This window comes from Mauremys reevesii, linkage group 2 (assembly GCF_016161935.1).
Source record: "Mauremys reevesii isolate NIE-2019 linkage group 2, ASM1616193v1, whole genome shotgun sequence".
Taxonomy (NCBI): domain Eukaryota; kingdom Metazoa; phylum Chordata; order Testudines; family Geoemydidae; genus Mauremys; species Mauremys reevesii.
In genome coordinates this window covers 243,665,513-243,691,842 of record NC_052624.1, presented here as the reverse complement: position 1 = coordinate 243,691,842, position 26,330 = coordinate 243,665,513, and the positions used below count along the sequence as shown (strand labels likewise).

Sequence of the window (26,330 nt, the reverse complement as noted above, 5' to 3'; positions counted from 1 at the left end):
GCTGCTGAGCTGGCTGTGGCCTGAATTGCCTGTGTTGGGTGGCCAGAGTGTGCAGGCCGAGCGAGCACAACGTGGCTCTTGAATCCTTTAAGCTATGGAGCCTTTTGTACGTTTTCTCAGAAAACAGCGTGGGCCCTTCAAAGGAAAGGTATTGTATGGTCTGCTGGACCTCATGTGGAAAGCCGGAGACCTGAAGCCAGGATCCCCGCCGCATCACCAGTCTGGTGGCCAGTGTGCGGGAGGCTGCATCTGCCGCATCCAGGGCTGCTTGGAGGGATGCACACAAAATCAGCTTCCCCTCCTCCACCAGAGAGGAGAATTCTGATCGCAGGAAGGAGTTCAGCGAACTTGGACAAAGCTGAGCATGTGTTATGGCCATACCGGCTAACTATAACCTACTGGTTGGTTGTGCACAGCTGCAGTCCCACCCATTGAGTAGAGCTTCCTACCAAAGAGATCTAGCTTCTTTGCCTCCCTGTTCTTTGGCATAGACCCTTGGAACCCCTGATGTTCCCTTTGGTTGGCGGCATCCACAACCAGAGTGTCCGGGGGAGGGTGAGCATACAGATGCTCATGGCCCTTGGAAGGCACGAAGTAGCGCCTCTCTGTCTTCTTGGCGTAGGGGCCAGGGAGGCTGGGGTCAGCCATAGGGTGCGGAACATGTCAGCTATTGTTTTAATCAGTGGTAGGGCGACCCTAGATGGGCCTGGGGGAACCAGGATGTCCACATCCACCTCTACCTCCTCAGCCTGAATAGCCAGGCTCTGGGCAGCTCGTTTGAGCAATTGTTGGAGCACCCAGTTGTCCTCCAGAGCCAGTGCTGCAGAAGTCCCCATTACTGCTTTGTCCGGAGAGGAAGAGGAGGAAATCACTTGCAGGGGACCTTCCTCGTTACCCTCAGCTCCTGCCAGGTCCTGCGGCACATGGTACTCGGGTTGCGTGGCCAACGCAGATGTAGGAGGCGGCACCGCAACCAGTACCAGGGTTGATGCCGAACGACAAGTGTGCTGAGCGGTGCCTGCAGCGTCGAGGACATAGCCCCCATCGGCGCTGGTGTCTGACAGGGCGGTGCCGGATCCTGTTGAGAAGGAGGCATGCTCCTTTCGGACAGCAGTGCTGCTGGTGGAGGCATTTGCGCCAGAGCCACTGATGTCGAGGAGACTGACGCGGACCTTGAGCATGGGTCATGCATCTGACCCAGGACCAGGGTAAGCTCAGGGGGTCCAGATGGTAAGCCCAGGGGGTACAGAATGGCCACTGGCAGGGCAGTTGCCAAGGCGCTGGGTAAGGTTGCTGACTTCTTTGTGAAGCTGACCTCCTGCTCCTTGATCTAGGCACCAGCAAACCAAGCACATGCTTGGGGCGGCACATTTTCAAGGGCGGCATTCTGGCCATCTTTTTTTTTTTTTTTTTGCTTCCAGCGGCAAAAGCCTACAGCTGACCCTGGCAGCAGCAGCGCGTCTGCACGGGGGGGCGCCCTGGGGCCACTGCGGTTTGCGCCATGGGGGAGCACCGCCACACCTTGTGGCTGGGCCGGGCAGGCTCTGAGCGGGGAACATTCGGGCTAGAGGCTGCCCCTCGGGGCACATAGCTGCCGGCAGGTGCTGCAGGGTGGCCGCCCCCCAGCGCCGCAGCCGGGGCTGGGCGAAGCGGCCTGAGCCACCCAGGGACTGCGGCAGGGTGGCCAGATGCAGCAGCAGTGGGGCAATAGAGGGCGGAACATTGCCAGGCGGGGCCCGCGTCCCGCTCTCCAGGGCTCCGTTCCCTCTGGGGCCACCCTGCCCTGGCTCCTCAGCCCCCTGCCATGGCAGTCCCCCGCCTCTGCTCTCCTGGGTCCCGGCCGGTCCTGGAGGCAGGAGCCCTGGCTGGACGGACCTTGGGCTGAGGCACAGCCCGGGAACCCTGCTGCCTATCCCGACGCTGCCAGTGCCAGACCGGCTGGAAGTGAGAGGGGAGCAGGCGGAGTCAGCACTGGTGTGGGGGAGCCCAGCGCTGGGGCGGCAGGGGTTGTGGGTGCGGGGAGAAGAGAGAGCCCAGCACTGGGGCGGCAGGGGGTGCGGGTGGAGGGGGAGAGAGAGCCCAGGGCTGGAGCCGCCGGGAGTGCAGGTGGTGGGGGGGGGGAGAGAGAGACCAGGGCTGGGGTGGCAGGGGGTGCGGGGGGGGGGGGAAGTGCGAGCCCCGGGCTGGGGCGGCAGGGAGTGCAGGTGGAGTGGGGGAAGAGAGAGCCCAGGGCTGGGGCGGCAGGGAGTGCAGGTGGATGGGGGGAAGAGAGAGCCCAGGGCTGGGGCGGCAGGGAGTGCAGGTGGCGGGGGGGGAGAGAGAGACCAGGGCTGGGGTGGCAGGGGGTGCGGGGGGGGGGGGGGGAGAGAGACCAGGGCTGGGGCGGTAGGGGGGGCAGGTGTGGGGGGGTGAGAGCCCAGGGCTGGGGCGGTAGGGGGGGCAGGTGTGGGGGGGTGAGAGCCCAGGGCTTTGGTGGGGGGCAGCCAAAAATTTATTTGCTTGGGGCGGCAAAAAACCTAGAGCTGGCCCTGATAAGAAAGAAGGGGCAGACACCTCAAGACACTCTCTCTCTCTCCCACTGTCCATTGCATTCACTGCATCTGTAGAGACAAAGGAAGCAGCTGTTGGACTCTGGGGGAGGGGTCTGACTGTAGAAGAAAGAGAGCACCTGAGACATGAGGCCTGGTATAAGAGGCTTGGTGTAAGGCCTAAGGCCTGAACTAAAGTCAGGCCCTGCTTAGATAAAGCAAAGTTAGCAAGAGTCAAGCTATGAGCAAAAGTCAGGCCCTGTTACAAAACGTGCCAACTTGCAAGTTCACAGAATCGGGCAAAAACAGGGTTGTTATTGCAAAAACACTATAACACTTCTAAGAAGTGCTATGCACTGTCTCTTCATAAACACATTCCAGAAGGCTGATGCCGGAACACCCTGATGCCAAGATATGATGTAAACACGGTGCCCAATGATGGTACCAAGACACGTTGACCTCTCTTAAAGATAAGATCAGATCACGGGGTGATGGATAGAAATATTTTGACTGAACCAACATATACAAGGTAAAAGGTGGTAACTAACCACATCAGAGGGGCAGTACGTAACTTTTTTGTATCAGTATATAAAAGAGGGGGCCACAGCGGCAGTGTCTTTGTCCAGCTGAGGGTGGAACAGAAAGTCCAGCTGTTCACTGAGCTGAGTCAATTGTCACAGGCATACATGTGCTAGTATAACTGCAGACATTGATCTGGGGAGCTAGGACCGTGCTTTGTCAGCAATAAACCAGACCGAGTGCTTTCGTCACTGAACAGAGTCTGTGGTCTTCTTGGGCAGTTTGATCGAGGTCTGCTGTGTCGGTTATCTGCGCAGAGCCGGCACAACACACATCGAGAACAGACATGCAGCCAACAACTGATGACTGTGGGGTTTTTCTGTTTTGTGTTTTTTTTGTTTTTTCTCCTGTTCAGTTTGTAGAGGCTGGTAGAGGGCAATGTGTTGTGAGAGAAGCAGAGCCCTGACTAGGGGATGGGGCTTCCCTGATTAGGGGTCCTATAAAGGCAGCCAAACAGTCAGCCAGCAGCACAAGAGCCAGCAACAGAGCTATAAACAGGGGACTTTGAATGGGAATTCTATTGGAAGAGTTGGGGGGCAGGGTATCCTGGTTTTGCTTTGTTTGTTTGGGGTTTTCGTTTTGTTTTGTTTCCTTGAAAGGACATTAGGTGGGAAAGCTATGACAGACACAGAGGCAGTGACCGAAGCAATGGAAGAGACAATGAAGATGCCCACGTGTGGAAACTGCAGGATAGGCATGATCCTGGAGCAGGTACCTGAAAAGAGCTTCATTTGTATGAAGTGCCACCTGATAGAGCTGATGGAAGAGAAGATCTGAGGTTTGGAGATGCAGGTGGAAACTATGGTTGAGTTTTGAAGGCGATTCGAGCAGATGATGGAGGGAAGGCAAGAGGAGGTTGAAGGGAAAAGTCAAGACTTGCAGATGCAAGCTGGACTGAAGAACTCTGAGGGGAGACTGCTGGGTGAGGAAAGTGGCTAATGAAAACATGTGACTACAGGAACCAGGCAGAGGAAAAGACTGGGTAGTGAAGGAGAAATAAAGCTCAGGAACAGATTTGCTGAGTTGGTGAATGAAGAAAGGGCACAGCAGTCAGTAAAACTGAAGGTGGGAGGAGGAAGAATAGAAGAGAGGCTATCCCTATAAGAAGAGGGGAAGAGTCAAGGGAGATACCAAGAATTCAGAGCCCCAGGAGGATATAGGATGTCTTGCAGAAGATTGCAAGGGAGAATAAAAGACAAGATGACTTGCAGCCAAAAAGAATAGGAGGAAGGCTGGAGAATCACACCATCACCAGGAAAAGGCAGGTCTACATGATTGTTTGTCTTAGTAGGGAGTCCCTAGAGCCAGGCCTGTGACCAGAGCTGATCCTGAGAACAGAAGGGTGTGCTGTCTGCTGGGAGCTAAGATACGGGATGTGGACCTGAGGCTGAAGAGGATCCTAATGGGAGCAGAAAATAATTCACTGATTGTCCTTCATGTTAAAACAAATTATATAGCTAGATTCTTGCTGGAATGTATCCAGGGAGACTATGTCAGGTTGGGGAAGATGCTTAAGGAAATGGAGGCTCAGATGTTCTTCAGTGGGATTCTACCTGCCCCTAGTGGAGGAGAACGAAGGTGAGATAAGATTATTATGATCAACAGATGGCTCAGGCAGTGGTGCTCTAAGGAGAACTTTGGGATGTTTGATCCCTGGGAAGCATTAATGTACAGAGGATTGTTCTCATGTGATGGACTACACCTGAGTAGGGAGGGAAATCGATTTCTAGGGTAGAGGTTGGCACAACTGAATAAAAGAGCTTTAAAGTAGAAACTCAGGGGAGATGGTTGGGAGATGCTCATGTAATCTCTATGCCTGATTCTAACACTGAAAGGGAGGAAAATCAAATAAGAAAGGATACAGCAATGGAGAAACGAACAGCAGTGGGTAGGAGAATGGATATTAATAGGAAAGATAGTGCCGATACCAATGAAGCTAACAGTCAGGAAGGCGATACTGGCAGTAGAATGACTGTACCAAATTGGGTGAGGAATGTGGAGGAAACCAAGCAGCACCAATTAAGATGTTTATACAGCAATGCAAGGAACCTGGGTAACAAAATGGAGGAACTAGAACTACTGGCGCAGAAAGTGAAACCAGATATTATAGAGATAATAGAAACATGGTGGAATAGTAGTTATGACTGGAGTACAGGGACTGAAGTGTGTGTGTTCAGGAAAGACAGAAATAACAGCAAAGGTGGTGGAGTAGCATTGTATATTAATTATGAGGTAGACTGTAAAGAAATTAGAAGTGATGGAATGGATATGACAGAGTCTGTTTGGGCCAAAATCATTTTGGGGAAGAAAGCTAGTGGAGATTCCCCTGGGCTAGTGCTTGGGTATGCTACAGACCCACCAGGATCCAATTTGGCTATGGATAGAAACCTCTTTAATGTTTTTAATTAAATAAATACTACTGGGAATACTGTGATTATGGGATTTTAACTTCCCAGATATAGATTGGACAACTCAAGTGCTACTAATAATAGTAGGGCTCAAATTTTCCTGGATGTGATAGCTGACAGAGTTCTTCACCAGATAGTCACTGAACCAACAAGAGGTGATACCATTTTAGATTTGGTATTGGTGAGTAGTGAGGACTTCATAGAAGAACTGGTTGTAGGGGACAACCTTGGTTTGAGTGATCATAAGCTAATTTGGTTTAAACTAAATGGAAGGATAAACAAAAATAGGTCTGCAACTAGGATCCTTGATTTCAAAAGGGCTAACGTTAAAAATTAAGGGAATTAGGGAAATGGACTGAAGAACTCAAGGATCTGAATGTGGAGAAGGGTTGGAATTACTTTAAGTCAAAGTTGCAGAAGCTAGCTGAAGCCTGCATCCCAAGTAAGAGGGGGGAAATCGTAGGGAAGGGTTGCAGGTTAAGCTGGATGAGCAAGCATCTCAAACCAGTTATTAAGAGAAAGCAGGAAGCCTACAAGAAATGGAAGATGGGATGGATCAGCAAGGAAAGCTACTTCTTAGAGATCAGACAGTGTAGGAATAAATTGAGAACTGCCAAAAGCCAAGCAGAGTTGGACCTTGCAAAGGGAATTAAAACCAACAGTAAAAGCTTCTATAGCCATATAAATAAAAAGAAAACAAGGGGGGAAAAAGTGGTACTGCTAGCCACTGAGGATGAGATGGAGATTAAAGATTATCTAAGCATGGCCCAACACCTAAACAAATACTTTGCCTTAGTTTTTAACTAGGCTAATGAAGAGCTTAGCGGTAGTGGCAGGATGGCTAATGGGAATGAGGATATGGAGGTAGAAATTACCACATCCAAGGTGGAAGTCAAACTTAAACAGCCACTGGGAAAATTGCAAACCCAATAGCAAGGATTTTTCAATATGCAATCTGTAATGAATCTGTAAACAAGGGCGTTGTACCATATGACTGCAGAATAGCAAATACAGTTCCTATTTTGAAGAAAGAGGGGAAAAAGTGATCCAGGAAACTACAGATCTGTTAGTTTGACCTCAATTGTATGCAAGATCTTGGAACAGATTTTGAAAGAGAAAGTAGTTAAGGACATAGAGGTGAATGGTAATTGGGATAAAATACAACATGGTTTTACAAAAGGTAGATAGTGCTAGACCAACCTGATCTCCTTCTTTGAGAAGACAACTGATTTTTTAGACAAAAGAAATGCAGTAGATTTAATCTACCTGGATTTCAGTAATGCATTTGATATAGTTCCACATGGGAAATTATTAGTTAAATTGGAGAAGATGGGGATTAATATGAGAACTGATAAGGACCTGGTTAAAGGGGTGACTACAACGGGTCATATTGAAAGGTGAAATGTCAAGCTAGAGGGAGGTTACTAGTAGAGCACCTCAGGGATTGGTCTTGACCAATCTTAACATTTTTATAACTGACCTTGGCACAAAAAGTGAGATTGTGCTAATAAAATTTGTGGATGACACAAAATTTGGAGGTATTGCCAATATGGAGGAGGACCGGAATATCATACAAGATGATCTGGAGAACCTTGTAAACTAGAGTAATAGAAATGGGATGAAATTTAATAGTGCAAAATGCAAGGTCACGCATTTAGGACTAACAACAAGAATTTTTGCTATATGCTCAGTTGGAAGTGACAGACGAGGAGAAAGACCTGGGTGTATTAGTTGATCACAGGATGACTATGTCACCAATGTATGAAAAAGGTTAATGCAGTTCTCGGATGCATCAACAGAGATATTTTCAGCAGAAAGAGGGAAGTGTAATACCATCAGACAAGGCACTGGTGAGACCTCATCTGGAATACCGTGTGCAATTCTGGTGTCCCATGTTTAAGAAGGATGAATTCAAACTGAAACACAGGCAGAAAAGGGCTACTAGGATGATCTGAGGAATGGAAAACCTACCTTGTGAGAGGAGACTCAAAGAACTTGGCTTGTTTAGCCTAACCAAAAAAAGGCTGAGGGGAGATATGACTGCTCTCTATAAATACATCAGAGGGATAAATACCACGGAGGGAGAGGAGTTAAGCACCAATGTGGACAGAATAACAAATGGCTCTAAACCAGCCATCTATATCTTTAGGCTTGAAATTAGATGAAGGTTTCTAACCATCAGAGGAGTGATGTTCTGGAGCAGCCTTCCGAGGGGAGCTGTGGGGGCAAAAAACCTAACTGGCTTCAAGTCTGAGCTTGAAAAATTTATGGAGGGGATGATATGAGGGGACTGCCTATGAAGGCATGTAGCTGATCTGTGTCTGCTATTAGCAAATATCTCCAATGGCTGGTGATAGGTCACTACATGGGGAGGGCTCTGGGTTACTACAGATAATTCTTTCCCGGGTGTCTGGCTGGTGGGTCTTGCCCACATGCTCAGGGTCTAACTGAGCACCATATTTGGGGGCAAGAAGGAATTTTCCCCTGGGTCAGATTGGGAAAGACCCCAGGAGTTTTTTCTCTCTTCCTCTTCTCTCTTCCTCTGCAGCATGAGGCATGGATCACTTTCAAGTTTAAACTAGTGTAAATGGTGGATTCTCTGTAACTTAAAGTCTTTAAACCATGATTTGAGGACTTCAGTGACTCAGGCAGAGGTTAGGGGGTCTCTTACAGGAGTGGGCGAGGAAGGCTCTGTGGACTGCAATGTGCAGGAGGTCAGACCAGATGATCATGATGGTCCCTTCTGACCTTAAAGTCTATGAGGCACACAGACTCAACCACCCACACACACACTCACACCACCTCACTCCAATGAGGATGACAAAGAAAAAGACTAAAAAGGATAAGTTCTGCAAGATCCTGCAAACCAGTGCTACACTGGACTGAGAAGAAACAATCTGTGGTCAATGCAAGTTACAGTGGTGGACAGCCACTGAAGTTTGTATATCATATGTGCTTGCTTGGTCACTTGCATTGGAGCTGTATATACTTACAAGGGGCTCTTGGTAAAGTACAGTGCACCATGGGTAGGTATCCCAGTGTGCCATGCACTGCCATCTGGTACTATGCCTTCTGGAAACTCCTCTAAGATTTAATGAGAGCTGCTTTTGATTCATTTTGGAATCCTTCAGCCTTTGAGAAGTTGAATGAAATAGTGAACAAATTAAGTGTGTGAGAATGTGCATCAACCTCTTAAAAGGACAAGAACTTTCTTATTAACTGTGCATTTGTTTAAATCAGAAAAAAAACGACAACCTTTCTGTTTCATTTCTCTTTTTCTGTAGATCTTAAAATTTATGTGGAATTCCACCCCTTCTCTTTCTAACTTGCCTGTCTTCGTATCTGTAAATGTTTTTGATCAGATAGGTGCATTCTGTGCAACAGGGAAAGAAACATTTTTAATACTATTTCAAATATCCAAAGGCTTCCCTGCAGACTGAGAATCTGTCTGAATGTATTTTCTAGCAGCAAGCAATTCAAGCTACAGGGCATAGCAAAACCACTCAATTAAAATATTGCCAAAACTATCTGCCTACATACATCCCATTGACTTCATAGGGAGTTCAATGCAGGAGGGTTGTAGGACTACACTCATAATTTTCCCCATAATTTGTAGCTCATTAACAAAATTGCTTGTGGGAAACAATGTAAGTTGGGAAGGCAGTGGCCTGCATGCAACATCTCACCAGCTTGAAACAGCCAAAATAACAGATCCTGAAAAGGGGGTCAGATACTGTATTAAAATGTTGTACTCTAACACTTTTCCTAGTAATAACACCAAACACAGGGGCTAATCCTGCCATCTCCACATGCCCAACAATGCCACTGACATCAATAGAAGTATTGTGTGAAGAGGGTTTGCAGAATCAGGCTCAGAGGCAGTAGCTGTTCTTCCAAACAGTAATGTCTGAGCCAAGTAATAACTATTTTAAAACATCAAAACTGGATCAGTCCCCACAAAGAAATCTTTTATCACCTTGACCTCTCCCACTAGTCACTGTAATGTAAATACTGAATGTAAAAACTTCTACAGTAATAGTGAAAACAGGGTCTTCAATTCAATATATATCAAATAGACAAAATTCTTCTAATTTGAGCACAGGGCAGAAGGTATATTTGAATCTGCAGCGACGCCAAATGGTAATTTTGGCCTCAAATCTTTGAAACGATGTGGATCTATTATGGGTAATAGCAGCATATGCTACTTTCTGTGTCAGTTTGTGTTATGTCATGGGAAGCATCACCAATTAGTAATTAAGAGCATTTACACATCAGCTAAATTACTAAGCTAGGTCCATAAAATATAAAGTAGCTTGACTCATAAGGTAGATGCAGTACTTTAAATAGATGTGAAATTCAACACAAATAAACAAATCAATGAAAATAAAACCTTAAGAAAGAAATCAATGTGATAGGTGGTTTTTTCCCCCTTTAAATATGTCAAAGCACCATGTATCCTGATAGCCTACCTTTAACTGGCTTAGCCTGGGAGAATTAAAGGAGACATTTGGCCTTCATGGGTCTGTGTCAGAACCTGCATGTCCTGAGGAGAAAAGTAGCTGTTTGAAAAGCTGTAAAGCAACGATGAACAGGCAAAGATTTGGAAAGTCTGAGTTAAATTTTATGGAACAGATGTTGTGTCCCAGAGTTCCATAGCTGCCGCAGGCTTTGTCTGGTGTCAGCCCTTTGGTAAATGGGTTTTCATAGATTTAGTTGTTAAATCACACATAAAAAGATCTATGTATAATAATGATAAGGGACTGTCTTAAATATACAAGAGCCAAGGAATTCAGGCTAAAGGACCGAACGTGACTTTGCCCTAAACTTAGCTGATACAGTACTTCCTAAGTGTTGCAGAATACCTAGTACTGGGTGATGTTACATATTGTGGGATAAATAATGACTGTTTTGTGTTGGAACATAGTCACACAAATCCTATTAGTGCTAATGGTAGTTGTGTATCTAAATTTCCAGGCAGCACACGGAAAGCGTACCCTAATGTCAGCTATAGTGCCTTGGCAAAGAGCAGCATAATGCAACACATCCATGAGCAACATCACTTTTTGAAAAGGGTAAACAGGCAATCATTTCCAAAAATGAGTGACAGGTGCCATTTCAGGCTTAGTTCTGAATTTCCTGAACACTGGTGGTTTAAGATAAATTGTCCAGAATCATAGCAGTTAGAGATGGAAAAGACCTATTAAATCTCTATCCCTTTACAATATTCCAACATTGTTCTCCTGGGTGTGTATATCTTCCTCCCTCCCTTTATTAGGGGACAGGGCAGAAACAGTATCTGAATGTTAATGGCCACCATAGGATATATTGCTCACAGCTGCTGCCAGGCTGTTATTATTTATTTACTATATATGTCTCCCAAAAGCATGGTAGGCATCAAAGAGCCCATATGTGATGACATTGTTTTTATCCTGAAATGTATACAAGCAAATTTGAGACACGATGCACTGAGCAATGGTAACAAATGGCAGGGGAATAGGGTGAGAAGGAAGGATAAGGGTTAGAGTAATAAGCTCAAGTGGTAACTCAGTAATGACGTGCACAGCTTGATGGGCCCACTCAAAAACAATTTTTATGATCAGTTGTCTCATTTCGTGTAAGTGACACAGCTAGGGGTCCCATATACATGCTAAACAAATACTGCAATCGTATGCTTTGGAGCCCCCATTGCTTAAAACAAAATATGGCTAGAGAAACAGCCTGCACTGAATGCTTGTTTTTATTTTAAATGTGCTAATTGGCATTAATAGCATTGCTGTCACTGGAAGTATGAAGCCTGCTGTGTCTCCTAGGGATTCCAGCTAACAGAGAGAGTTTGGCACTGATATAGATCTCAATGCTAAGCCAAAGCCCCTAATGGTAGATCTGGGCACTACTGCTCACAGAGCTGGATAGCAACAACGAATGGTATTACTACCACCAATGCTGTAGAGTCTTTTCTGGATTAGTTGGTGCTAAATAGTGTCTGTTCATTTTCACCTGCAGTGTGTACCTAATTCATTAATTTTGATATCTACAAAACATATCCAGCAAACAGCTAGTGGGGAGGTCACCAGCCTGGGTGTCAGGACTACCATTCACATAGATAAGGGATTGCCACATTGGGTTTCTGTGTAACACTTCTTACTGATGTGAGTGGGGATTGAGGGTCTTTAAGGGACTGGGCCCATAAATCACCCAGTTAAGGAACACCAACAGAGCTATGTAACTGATAAATAACAACACTCCCCAAATTAATGACTCTGACAGGTAAAACCCTAGTGATCTTTCCCATGATTCTAGCTCTGATTAACTGATGACCATTTGTTTTTCTGGATTGGCTTTATATCTCCCACAAGCCCTACTCTCACCTACTTTTTCTCTGACATTTTCTGCACCTTGTACACTGTCCTCCACTGCCTGGGTGCATGCCATGAATGGTTCAGTCATTATTCCCTGCTGTTGTCCAAGATGGCATTTGAAAGGTAATACTGAAAGAGAAATGGCTCTGGTCTTTGGGCTGAATGATAGACATATCCTACTTCTTTAGATGATGCTTGTAATGGGTGTCAATAAGAAGTGGGTGGCAGCTTGGAAGATGCACTATTTCTGCTGCCTCTGAAGGTACAGTAAAGAAGGTACCGTGTGACTGAAATGAGGAGGCTGAGCGTTCAGGTAAACACCTGTTTAATGCTTCTGTTGATGAAAGAGCTTATGAACACATCATTTGTCTAAAAAAAGTAACCAGGTCCAGAATGAATGAAGCACTTTATAAGCTGTTTAAGAGCATATTATTAGGATCAATGGACGTGTTGGGGAATTTTGCTCATAACAGTCAGACTATATATATAAAAAAAAAAAAACTCACATGCCTTGCAAGGGATTATCAATGGCAACCTATTTTGGCATTATATACATATTATATATACATCTTTATTTGTTATATATCATGTCATGCAAAGTAGAAGCCTCTTTAGAAGCCAGGGCTGGGTGCCACTTAAATGTACTCCTTTAATAGGAGTATATTCACTTGCATGGGGCTGGATGGTATGCCCATGAAAATGGTATGTAGAGAGATCTATTAGCTTTGATAGCTGTGCTGCATTTCTCTTTGGCACTCAGGTTTTCTCATTCTGCTCAGCTTTCTTTTTCTCAAAAATCTTTTTGTTTAAAAGACATATTAGACTGATAAAATTATGGGTAAGATGTGATGCATAGTGTTCCCCTCTATCCCCATCGTCACATAGCTACTGGATTTGTGCATGCAAGCACAGCAGCAAAATATTTTACAATCTAGCTGATACGAGGATGCATTCAAAATCTGGCCATATAGTTCATTTTCTCATTTGGATTTCTTTAATATGATTATCATACAATGAACATGAACAGTTATCATCAGATCTAAGTGTGGATTCCACTACAGAAAATAACATGAAATGATCTTGAATTTGGGATAACAAATGTAATATCCCAAGAACCTTTTCAGAGCAAGAAATTGTTTTTTTCTTGTCAGCATTGTTCTCAGTTGATTTCTTTCCCAAATGACCCTCTTTTTAGAGATAGACTAAGGGGGGAGGCAGTAGATGTGGTATACCCGTATTTTTCCGTATATAAGACGCCCCCATGTATAAGACGCCCCCAACTTTTCTAACCCCAAATTCAGGTTTTTTGTTTGTTTTGTTTTCTTTGCCGCTCCAGCCGTGCTTCAGCTGTCCCCCCCCCCCGACTTTGCCGCTCAGGCACAGGAAGAGAACGCCGAGGTAGGGGTAGAGGGGCCGAGGAGGGCCATGCGCCCCGGCTGGTCTCCGGCGGCGGCCCTGCCCGGCTCCTGCCGCATCCCTCCCTGGCCGCGCGACTCCTGCCCTGGCCCCGCGTCCCCAGCCGCCCGGCCCCCAGCCCCCGGCCCCAGCCGCCCGGCTCCCGCGTCCCCAGCCGCCCACTCACCGGCCGCCCAGCCCTGCGCCCCCAGCCGCCGGCCCCCGGCCCCGGCTCCCGCGTCCTCGACCCACCGTGTCCCCAGCTGCCCGCCTCCCGGCTCCCCAGCCCCGCATCCCCAGCCGCGCGGTTCCCAGCCGCCTGGCTCCCGCGTCCCGGCCCACCGTGTCCCCAGCCGCCCGCTCCCGGCTCCCAGCCCCGCATCCCCAGCCGCGCAGTTCCCCAGCCGCCCAGCTCCGCTGCCGCCGCCCGTCCCCGCTGCGCCCGCGCGGCCGCCGCCCGTCCCGCTTCCCGTCCCGCCGCTGCCGCCCGCCCGTCCACGCTTCCCGTCCCGCCGCGGCCGCCCGCCCCGCTTCCCCGTCCCGCCGCCGCCGCGCCCGCCCCGCCCCGCTTCCCGCCGCGCCCGCCCGCCCGCCCGCTTCCCGTCACCGCCGCCCGCCCGCCCAGCCCCACTTACCCGGTCCTGCTTTGCCGCCGCCCGCCCGGCCCGCTTGCGGTCCCGCTGCCGCCTGCTTACCCGGCCCCGCTGTTCCGCCCGCCCGCCCGGCCCCGCGTCCCCGGTCCCGCTTCACCTGCCACCCGGCCCCGCTTCCCTGGTCCCCGCTTCGCCTGCCGCCCGGCTCCACTTCCCCGGTCCCCGCTTCGCCGGCCGCCCGGCCCCGCTTCCCTGGTCCCGCTTCCCTGGCCGCCCGGCCCTGCTTACCCATCCCCGCTTCTTTGGCTGCCCGGCTCCGGGTCCCAGTCCACGGCCGCCCAGCCCCGCTTCCCCGGTCCCGCTTCGCCGGATCCAACCATGTGCAGGCAGCACGGTAAGGGGGCAGGGAGGGGGTGTTGGAGAGAGGGCAGGGGAGTTCAGGGGTTGGGGGGTGGATAGGGGTTGGGGGGGTCAGAAGGCAGGGAACAGGGGGCTTACTTCCGTGTATAAGACTACCCTCAATTTTTAGTCTAAGGATTTTAGGAAAAAGTATAGTCTTATACACGGAAAAATACGGTATCTTGACTTTAGCAAGGCTTTTGATACTGTCTCGCATGACCTTCTCATAAACAAACTAGGGAAATACAACCTAGATGGAACTACTATAAGATGGGTGCATACCTAGTTGGAAAACCATTCCCAGAGTGTAGTTATCAGTGGTTCACAGTAATGCTGGAAGGGTATAATGAGTGGGGTCCCACAGGAATCAGTTCTGGGTCCGGTTCTGTTCAATATCTTCATCAATGATTTAGATAATGGCATAGAGAGTACACTTATAAAGTCTGTGGACGATACCAAGCTGGGAGGGGTTGCAAGTGCTTTGGAAAATAGGATTAAAATTCAAAATGATCTGAAAAAAATGGAGAAATGGTCTGAAGTAAAAAGGATGAAAATCAATAAGGACAAATGCAAAGTACTCCACTTAGGAAGGAACAATCAGGTGCACACATACAAAATGGGTAATGACTGCCTAGGAAGGAGTACTGCGTAAAGGGATCTGGGAGTTATAGTGGATCACAAGCTAAATATGAATCAACAGTGTAAGGATGTTGCCAAAAAAGCAAACATCATTCTGGGATGTATTAGCAGGAGTATTGTAAGCAGGACACAAGAAGTAATTCTTCCACTCTACTCCGTACTGATTAGGCCTCAATTTGAGAACTGTGTCCAGTTCTGGGCACCACTTTTCAGGAAAGATGTGGACAAATTGGGCAAAGCCCAGAGAAGAGCAAGAAAAATGATTAAAGATCTAGAAAACATGATCTATGAGGGAAGATTTCAAAAATTGGATTTGTTTAGTCTGGAGAAGAGAAGACAGAGGGGACATGATAACAGTTTTCAATATATAAAAGGTTGTATATAAAAGGAGGAGGGAGAAAAATTGTTCTTCTTAACCTCTGAGGATAGGACAAGCAATGGGCTTAAATTGCAGCAAGGGCGGTTTAGGTTGGACATTAGGAAAAACTTCCTGACTGCCAGAATGGTTTAGCACTGGAATAAATTGCCTAGGGAGGTGGTAGAATCTCCATTACTGGGGATTTTAAAGAGCAGGTTGGACAAACACCTGTCAGGGATAGTCTAGATAATACTTAGTCCTGCCTTGAGTGCAGAGGACTGGACTAGATGACCTCTCAAGGTCCCTTCCAATTCTATGATTCTATGACATATTTAATCAAGGATATTGCATATAGAGAACAAGCAAAAATAGGGAGATAAAAGAAAGTATCAGGAATTTAAGCAAAGTGGCTGATCATGGGGGAAATTAACTTTAGAACAAAAAAAGCTGAGACTGTCTGTTACAGTTAGTTTATACTAGAGAAGATGTCAATAAAGTGACCATTAAACTGTTGGATAGGGAATGTCACAATGTTATTTTTAGTTTCTTTTATTATAACAGTGGTCTGCTAATAATGATGTAAACGTAGCTAACAAATACTAACAGATGAATTCTCTTGTCCATCATGGTGCAGTGGCAGAGGTTAGGGTAAAGACCCTGTTGCTCTAATTTCCACTGGTGCCAGTTAGGTGTCTAAATACCATTAAGCAAATACCGTTAGACGCTCTGGGCCAAAGTCCCCTATTCTCCATTACATCTGAGTGCAGTGGCAACCTTGCAAAGTTGGTTGCTGCTCCCTGATTCGTGGCTGCCACTTCACTGAGATGTAGTGGAGAATGGGGGACTTTGGCCCAGATCGTCAAAAAGCATTTCGGCACCTTGATTGGCCCCTAGAACCTTCCAAGGCTAATGGGCTGAGAAACACTACACATTCCTCTTCATTGGTGAAATGTAATGGCCTGTGTTATACAGGAGGTCAGACTAGATGATCTAATGGTCCCTTCTGGCCTTAGACTCTATGAATCTATCATTGAAGGTAGGCAAGACACAAAAAACAATGACTAGTAAACATAGGGTAAGTGCTTCCCAGTTCCTGGGGGAGAAAAGAAGGAAGGTTCTGATCCAATCCATAACCCAGAAGAAGAAGAGTCTCCAGAGTGATTGGATGCTGGCTGGTGTGTGTATATATGTGAGGAGGAAAGATAGAGAGTGACAGAGAGGAAAGTGATGGCCGATGGGTAGGTGGAATTGTAAAGTCTTTTGTTTTCTGTGTGCTGCATCTTTACATTTCTAAAAACTCTTCCCATTTGTAGATTTCAACAGCCATTTTGTTCTCAAAGCTGATGGAGCCTATGCAGAGGAGCAGTATTCCCAACCCCCTGTAGTCTCAATTCACGAGTCAAGCCTCAAACAATTATGAATTAAAAATCATAAGGGTTATTTTTAACTAAACATTAGATTCTTTTTATTTACCTATTGATCTTTTAGACTTTATGGTCCACTTATGTCAACTTTTTTAGTTTTTCTCTGCAATTGTGAAGGACTGAAACATTTTTTTTTCTAAAGGAAAGCTGAGATTCTCACCTAATCACAGGATGCCAGGAGCTGAGGCTTTAAGAAAAAACATCAGATATTTTGAGACTCATGGTAAAATTGCAAGATTTGCCAAAACTGTGCTCTCTCATGGTGGTTTTACTTTTACTCTTTCTTGCTTGTGGTTTTTTTTCATTAATCTAAAACAAACCAAATAAAGGCATATGTTTTTCCTTGTGTGTGAGCATCACATATTAAAGAAAGTAAGTAGGGGCCTGCTGACTGGCTGATGGTGTGTATCTGAGTAAGAGTTGGCTGGCTGGAGTATTGGACTGTGAATATAGTGCAGGTGCACTCCTTTGGTTGCTGGTTCAAGTTCAGCAAAGGTTGGAAGTGACACAGTTATTACTATTTGATAGATGTTCAGGAGCCTTTAGTAACAGGAAGAAAAACAGAGGCCAAAATATTTCCCATTTAATTCAATACTGATTTATACTTCTGAAGTCATTTACCCTTGATGTGTAAAAGTGAGTGTAAAATACTACAAGCTCAGCATGGCAGAGTGTTGCACTCACTTTGCCTCAAAGTAAATGCCTTCACAAATTGAAAGGCATGGAAAATGAGTCTGTTAGCCTGAAGGGGCCAAATTTTCAAAGGGATCTCAACCTTGCCTCCTTTTATACCATGCACAATGTTTGGTGTATTTTTCCTTATCTGTGCAAATGAGAGAATATATATATATGCAAACTCCCTTAGCATATACAAACTGCATATAGGTTTCAGAGCAGTAGCCGTGTTAGTCTGTATCAGAAAAAATAAGAGAAGTCCTTGTGGCACCTTAGAGACTAACAAATTTATTTGGGCATAAACTTTCGTGGACTAGAACCCACTTCATCAGATGGATGGAATGAAAAATACAGTAAGCAGTATATATATATATATATATATATATATATATATATATATATATATATATATATATATATATTACAGCACATGAAAAGATGGGAGTTACCTTACCAAGTGGGGGGTCAGTGCTAAGGAGGCCAATTCAATCAAGGTGAAGTAGCCTATTCCCTATTGCATATACAGTCTCTAGCATCTGCAGCCAGAAGCAATAGTGCAAAGAAAATGGCACATACAAATGACTATGTGCAAACTGTGCATGAATAAACAGAGGCCACATTTTGAAAACCTGGCCCAAGATTTCTGTGTTTGGTTATTTGGAGGTAGAAAGAAATATCTATCAGGAGAGTTTCCTTGCAACCCATGAGGAAGCAGATCCTCTGGATACAGTGCAACTTTTCTATATCCTTAATAAGATTTAATACATTATGAGGCTAGAGAAGGCACCATACATCATTACAGAGTGTTTAGGACAAAGTGTAAAACCTGTTAAGTATTGAAATAACGAGGACATTTTTCACCTTCCACTTGTAAATTCCCATGTTTCAATTTATTTCCATATAAATGTATTGTTGCATAGGCTAATACAAAATATTACAAACAAAAAAAATCCCAGTTAAATGTATTGTAAAACATACGGGAATGTGCAGATTATGCGATCTTTACTAAAAATCCATCTTAATGATGAAAGCACCATTTAACATCCAGACTGGAACTGCACTCATTCATTTATTTATGAGAGAGCACTTTCTGTAGAGAGGGAAGTATGCTTCCCTGCATAGGAGTGCATTATTTTCAAGGCATACGGTATGTTCAACAATTCATTAATTTATTTTGGTAACCAGTAAATGTCAAACAATATCCGTACACACTATTGACACATTAAGGTTTTCATTAAACAATGAAGATACCTTTCCTCATTACATTATATATTTATAGCATATAGAGTTGTCAAATAAATTATGGCAAAGCAGCTAAAGCCAGACCTTGTGACACTTGAATCATAGAATGAGGGCAAATAACCTTTAAAATGAAAGATATATGATGAAAATTAAGGCCATTTAATTTGCATAAATATAATGTTAACAATCTTCCCCTTATTACATATTTTATGCCTAATTTATAATTGTCACCATGTTTGTTTCTTAACATTGGTTTTGAATTCTATTTTTTTTAATCTTCACTTGCTTTGTTTTGGAATGAGTGAAATGCTAACGCTTTAAGAAGTAGAAGCTGATACCTGTGTTTTAAAAAAGTGTTGAAGGACACATTCAGAAAGGGGAAAATCATAATTCAAATTATGGTGATTTGGAATTAATGCCTAAAAAAGGAGACAGCAAAATGTCAAATAAATATAAGAGCTCTGAAAATACTAACCTCCTCTTGAAAACAAACACAAGTCAATGCCCTCCTATAAATTGACACATACCAAAACTCTAAATACTGTACTACTGATTTTCATAAGCTAAATTAAGTCTAAGTTTACTGCTTTGAGACTTGGGACTGCAAAGTTAGGCATCTAAATTAATATTTAGACAACTAAATAAGTGACCTTATCTTTAAAGGTGCTTAGCACCCAAGGGCCTCCCTTGCTTAATTTTTATATGCCTCCTTTACTTGTTTATTAGTAAACATGAAGTTTCCCCTAGCCTGTTGACCCCAGCTCCCTTTGAAATGCCTTTGAATGGGAGTTGAGGGAATTCAGCACCTCGCAGGATAATGTCTTCACTGAGACTGCAGGACAAACTCATTTATCCAAACCTCACTTATCTAAAAACCCTATTACCTAATATAGTGGCAGGTCCCCAGGTGTTTCAGGGGTGTTCAGATAAGGCTAGAATATGAAAAAGTGACTGTCTGGCTCAACAGGCACAATAACTAAGTCCTTTCATTCTACTGGATAAAATTCACCCATGTGCAGTGGGCCAGCACAAGGCCAATAAACCACTAAAAGTTAGTAAATAGTGTATAGACTTTGTACTGACCCTCTGAATAGGGGTGAATTTCACCCACTAAACGCTGCTGAGTCAGCTGAATAACTTTGGGGAAGCTAGTTTGCAGTCTTGTACTGAAGCTTATGAGCATGTATGTCTCAGTTCTGCTGCATCCTGCTAGCTGGCCTTGGGGAAGACAGATGATAATCTATAATAAAGTGAAAGTGTTGTGCAGGTTTCCTTTGAGGATGAGGACTGATATATCAGACACAGAGTGATTGCTTTGTGAAAAGTATTCACCTACATGTGATATGGTGTTTTTGTCATTTATCATTTTCCTGTGTGAGTTCATTCAAGAGAGTAGTGATTGTCTGGTTTCACCCATGCAGTTGTTACCGGGGTTTTTAGTGCACTGGTTGAGGTACATCATGTTGTGATATGCACATGAAGAACCCCTGAATCCTAAAAGGTGAGTTGATCATTGTAGCAGTGGAGATATGCCTGCAGGTTTTGCATCTGTTGTTCTGCCAGGGTCTGGCACCACTTTGAGTTGATGTGTCCTGGTCTGTGGGCAGCTTACTTCTGATGATGAGCTTGGAGAGGTTAGGGGGGTTGTTTGCAGGCCAGAAGAGGGCGGTTCAAGAAAGATTTCCTTCAGGATGAGGTCCCTATCAAATGTGGGTCGTAGTTGTTAAAAGACAAATGACAAAAGACAAAACACCCCATCACCTGTGGGTGAACATTTTTCACAAAGCGATCACTCAATATATGACCTATCAGTCCCCATCCTCAAAGGAAACCTGCACAACACTTTCAAAAGATAAGCCTGGGAGCTTAAATTCATAACTTTGCTAGACATTAAAAATCATGGTCTTAATAAAGACACTGGATTTATGGCTTATTACAACAATATGTAACCCACTAATCTCCTTTAATCCTATGACTACAGGGGTGCTAATGGGCCACTTCACCTTGAATGGTCCCTTAAAATATGTCCAAAATTACTTATGTTAAGCTATCTGTTCAATCTTGTATTTAGCTCTGACACTCTGGGCATGTCTACACAGCAATTAAAACCCTGCGGCTGGCCCATGCTAGCTGTCTCAGGGTTGTGAGGCTTGGGTTAAGGGTCCCAGAGCCTGGGCTGCAGCCCAAGCCCAAATGTCTTCACTGCAATTAACAGCCCCTTAGCCCAAGCCCCACGAGCCCAAGTCATCTGGTATGGGCCAGCTGCAGGTGTCTAAACTACAGTAACATACCCTCTGGGTATCTTTCCCAGACTTGAAAAGCTCTGTGTAGCTCAAAAGCTTGTCTCTCACCAACAGAAGTTGGTCCAATAAAGGATATTACCTCACTCACCTTGTCTCTCTAATATCCTGGGACCAACACAGCTACAAGAAGACTGCATACAGCAAGGCATTACCTTAGTCTCACTGAAAATAATGAAATGGAAACTATTTTGAAAGAGGGTAGTTCTGTGTTAAATTCTCTGTAGTAGAATGTTATTCATTAGCACCTGTTATAAGAGGATCTTCTAGTTATGAAGAATAACAAGGAGAAATGACCATTAATCCTACCAAATGTTTTTAAATTAATCTTATGCAGAAGATTTCAGGGAGTTTTAACAATAAGGGAAGTTTGAAGCATGTTTGTTGTTCCATTATTAAGATATTTCAAGACAAAAAATGTTCTGATACTGAGTGCTGAATTTCTTAAATAACCCCTCTTTTTTAAATGAGTTAAACTCATTAATCAATTTATTTTAAAGTTCTCAGAAAATGCATTCTGTACTCAAAGAGTAAATGCTGTAGTTTGGGGGAGGAGATGCTGCATCTTTCATAGATAAAGAAGAGGCTCAACCTCTTGCTTATGTGCAAAACTTAACTACAGAACTACAAGTGGTGCTTCCACAATTAAGGGTACATTTAATAATAGTTTACAAAGAGTTAATAAATTATTAATAGCTGTTTTAGTAAATAATTAATCAATTGGTACAGACTGTTATAGAGTTCAACAAGGTAACAGGTTGCTTGCAACCATCTAGAACATTGATCTTCCACTGATGTACTTACAACTACTTGTAGAACATACTATTCATGCCTGTAACATGCTTTTAACATTTATTAATCAACCCTTTACAAACCATTTATAAATGCAACCTTAATGAAGTCCAACTAAGAAACTTCTGACCATCTGCAAGGCACTAAGGGAAACAACTCCAGGATTCCCCTACATCCTGTGAAATACAGAATTATACACCTCCATTTCCCAAAATCTTTATTAATCAGGTGAAGGGACAGAACAAAAATGAGGGAAAAGCCATCCTTGGCATAGACATGCAGAGGGTCAGGAACCAGTGATACTCCCTAGCCTCCTGCAACACACACATCTGCTGGAGATAACTGGTTGGGGTTGGTGTAGCAGGGAAAGTCTAGCCAGACTCTGCTGCCAGGAACTGGCTGCCTGGACTTTGATCTTGCCTGTTCCCTTCCATCTGAACAGGGCAGCCTGACACTACCATTCTCTCTGTTTTGCCAAAATGACTCTTAGAAGTAATGTGTCCTGCTCACTTTCCTTTCACCCTCCCTACTCCTTTAAGTCGATGGGGGAAGGAAACCACAGCTCGGAGTGAGGCTGGGAGAGTGGTGTGGGGAATATATGCCCTCCTGTTTCCTCTTGCTTTCTCTTTTTTAAGTAGGCTCATGCTGGGCTATATAACTTACTGGACCCTCACATTTTACTGCAGTTGTTTCACAGATCAACAAATACCACACAATACCTATAACCATAAACAGCATTATCCAACATATTTCAAGATACATATTTGAACTGTGGTTTCTTGGACCCTTTTATGTAAGTGCATTTGTCTTTTATTCTGTGTGTATCACAGATACATAAATACACAGCAGCACTGTATGTTGTAAATGTTTTTGGAATAATCTTCCTCTGTATTGCACATTGTTTTCAGTTGTAATGTGACTTGTGTGTTATGGTCTCGACTGTCACAGCTGCTTACAACAATCTATAACATATTGCAAATTTTAATGAAACTCCAGTCAGACCTCAAACAAGTAGAACAACTTTGGGCTGATTGAAACAAGAAACCATTGTGGCAAAAATGTTGTCATTTTTTCCCTGTTTTTTAAGCAAATTTTAAAAATGTGATGAAAAATTATGTTAAAATCTCAAACCTTTTGTGATGAAACGCAGAGCCAGCACAAATCTCAAACCTAGTTCTCTGACAGGTTCATAAACATTTTGGTGTGCCTCTTCTGAGGTTTGAGTGACTAGTCCCCCAGTGGGGCTACCTTTCCCTCGACGTGAGATGCCTACCCCTTGAGGTCCTGTGACCACCCATACCTGTTGCCCTCTTCTTCCCTTCTCCTTCCCCGCTTCTCCTGGTTGTCTCTATGCTGCATATCATGGCCATTTGGAACACAGAGAGAGAACTCAGATGATTCCGGTCCAGAAGGACAGATTCGTAACAAGCAGCAGCACTTGAACTAAAAGAGAATTTCCTTTAACTGTTAACAGGTTAGCGCCAATAACAAACAGTGGAGCAGCTGTGATTCCATCCAGTAAAGGAGCAATCATATACATACACACTATCCAGTACATTACAATATAAATGAACTACCTGAAAATTAAATAGTGGGTGCTGTCTCTGTGATGTGGAACCAATAATCTCTTAGGAGAGACAGACTTCAGTACTTCTGACTAAAAAGCAAATCAGTAAAGTGTAAATAAAGCACTGAAGGTACCTCAGACTAGCTACAAAGAGTCATCTTGCCTTATTTTGCAATGCTTTGGGGACTTAATTTAATGACACTAACATTTACTTTTAGCAAGAAGGAACTAGATAACACATAGCTGTCAGTGCACTCTAGTAATCACATCATTTTTTAATCATAAGATTAATAATAAATTAGGCCAATTTCTCAGTTTCACAGAGGGACAGATTACACTGTACACTGCCCTACTCCAGCGCACACTGATTTACTCCAGTAAATCTGGCCCAGAATTTAAAAGGCCAAACTTTCAAAATTGCTGGCCCAAAAATGGTCATGCATCTGCTTCTATGTACAAAGACCCACCTTTACATGTGCAACTGGGCAGCTGAACACATCATTATCCCACCTGTGTAGTGGGCAATTGCTCATTTGCCCACTAAAATATATGTCCTGCATGTGGAATTTTAGGCCTACTTTTGAAAATCTGTTCCATGATATGATGTTTTGGCTAGATCCTCAAGTGGTGTAAATTTGTGCAGTTCCATTAAAGTCAATGGAGCTATGTGGATTTATAAAAATTGAGAGTGTGGCCCATAATATTCTTGGGCCTGAGATTGTGTATTGAGCCAGAGTCACATATGTATGCAAACTCCACACGCATCAGTGAGGATCAAACCTGGGACCTTTAGAACCAAAAGTAAAAGCCTCTTCTTCCACTTGAACTAAAGAACTCCTTTGGTTTAACAAAACAGCAAGCTGTAATAGTCACTGGCACCAGTCTCTGGAGGGAGACATGATAATATGTACTAAGCCAGTATATTCTTTGCACACCCAAAATTCCCATTGATTTCCCATTAGGCATTAAATAGTATACAAGGATTAAGTGTGCAAGAAATGCAGGACTGGGTTAAGTGCACAGGGTTACACAATATGATGTTGCTATTGCATGTGTTTGGTTTTAAGAAGAAAAGGATTAAAGCAGATATTTGAAACAAAATTGGGTTTTGTATATGGTATGCTGCATATACCGCACCAGTGACTACAGATCATTTGCAAAAGTTCATAATGTCTTACTCTTCTATACACAAAACTATAGTTGTGCGTTACAAATTAAGTTACTATAGAATGAGCTAAAACAATATAAATCACTGTAATAAAAGGTTGATATCCCATGTCTGCTTTCTAATATTTTGTATCTAAACGTGTACAAAAATACTATATATATCCACAATAGAACAATCCATTGTATGAACACTCTCTCAGCAGCAGTAGCTGAAGAGAAATCTTTGGCAGCATTGATGTCTATTAAACATATTTGGCATACAAAATACTACCTACATGATCTCATGAAAAAAGATGTAAGGAAAAGCAATGGCGTAGTTCATTCTGTATGTTAGCAGATCAAAATAGCCACACTGCGTCATGTAGACTTCACACTTCACTGTGATCACTGAGTTTGCTGAAATTCTAAAATTGAAGAAACAGAAAGGTTCACCTTATTATCATGTATTACCAAATTATCATCCACATTGTGAGTGCATAGCACATGAAACAGTAGGAAAGCAAGTACCTAATATAAAAATCTACATCAAGCACTGCAAAGAGAGATAAATCCAAAGGCTATCCAGCTCATCCTCATTATAAACAAAACAACAGATGAGCCACAAGCCTTTTGGCATCATTAATGAAATTCAGACCGTATGACGTCACTGCTGGAAACCAGATATATGTGGAAGAGCCTTGATATTTCAGAATGACAGAGTTTGATGTGGGAGGTAACCATTATGCCAGCCTGTCCACCTCCCTAGCAGTGCAGGACTATTCTGTCCTGCAGAGGCTTAAGCGTAAAATAGACCACAGACACTTTCCATCAGTAGGAGCTCCTACTCCATTACCAGTGGTGTCTTCCTCATCTCCCCTCCCCCCGCCCCATACTACTTCTCTGCCATCTTCTCCCATCCCCAGGAGTAATGAGAACAAGGAACATATCAAGACACCTAATTCCAGTAAACTGAATGCTCTCTGTTGAGGTTTGAAATTCCTTCACACAAGTTAAGTATAATGGGCCAACTGTAGCATTTAGCCACTGGCCTGAGTTGGGGGGGTGTTTATGTGGAGCTGCAACACTCTGGAGGATCTTGGGGACAGATTGTGCCTGAACATTTTCCAAGCCCTTTGAGAATTCCTTGGCTCGTCTGGGCCATTTTTTACTGGCTCAGTTCCTTGCTCAGGAAGAGTGGAGGAAGGAAGGTGAAGAGTCCTTGACTAATGCATAAGGCACAATCTAATCTAATAAGTTTCAACATTTCTACCTGCCCAGTATGTGTCCCTCCTGTCACTCTACACCCCTATCTCCCTTTCCTCAAGTATTCCATCCTATTTCCTTCCCCCTGCCGTGATGAACAGCTGACTATGATGAATACCACAATGCTGCACTGTGATCTTACACACCTTGGGGTAGCTCCTAGGCATGCAATCTACTGTGAAGTACAATTAAGTGTGGGAAATATTACAAAATGCAATAGTTGCCATTCAAAAGTTCACATTTGCCAACAGTTACCAGTAGCTACCACAGTTTTCCCCTACACAAAACAAGAAATAACTCTGTAGTAACTACATAGGATCTATCTGGCAAACACTGAGTTTTTAACAGTAACTCTGATGGCCACAGTGCAACTGGCTCACAGTAGAGAAGGGAGTGGTTGGTTGGAGCAGATAGCACTAGGGTCTGTGAGATTCTAACAAATTAATGGTAAGTAGGCGATCAGGAGAAGGGAGGAGCTAGAAGGTGAACATCTGGGCAAATTTTATCAGTCTCTTTAGGAAGATAATCCCTATTATAGGGAGGACAAATGAGTGGTCAGCAGCAGCCCAGATATAGTGGTGGAGGTAGATAACAAAGATCAATTCCTGGTTCAGATTGGGAACTTGGTCCAGGATCCAAGTTTTTGGGGGCCCATTCAAGCTT

General features: G+C 44.2%; 1 protein-coding gene and 1 long non-coding RNA gene across 12 annotated transcripts in view; one reads left to right on the top strand and one right to left on the bottom strand.

Moving 5' to 3' along the window:
• The first annotated feature begins 2,957 nt into the window (after nucleotides 1–2,957).
• On the top strand, nucleotides 2,958–16,634 carry LOC120398603. The gene is made up of 3 exons (XR_005594572.1): nucleotides 2,958–3,057; nucleotides 13,211–13,272; nucleotides 16,572–16,634. It is a non-coding gene; the product is annotated as an uncharacterized LOC120398603 (long non-coding RNA).
• A 1,594-nt stretch (nucleotides 16,635–18,228) lies between these two features.
• Nucleotides 18,229–26,330, bottom strand: part of SLC26A7 (solute carrier family 26 member 7) — a 132,451-nt gene continuing 124,349 nt past the window's right edge. For 8 of the 11 annotated variants that reach the window (XM_039526128.1, XM_039526133.1, XM_039526135.1 and 5 more), the window contains 2 exons: nucleotides 20,991–24,829; nucleotides 18,229–20,299 (listed from right to left, as the gene is read on the bottom strand). In XM_039526128.1, coding sequence (XP_039382062.1) covers nucleotides 24,794–24,829 — 36 coding nt within the window. In that variant the 3' untranslated portion in view covers nucleotides 18,229–20,299; nucleotides 20,991–24,793. The remainder of the gene's footprint in view (nucleotides 20,300–20,990; nucleotides 24,830–26,330) is intronic. The other 3 variants (XM_039526132.1, XM_039526129.1, XM_039526131.1) reach the window with 3 other exon arrangements.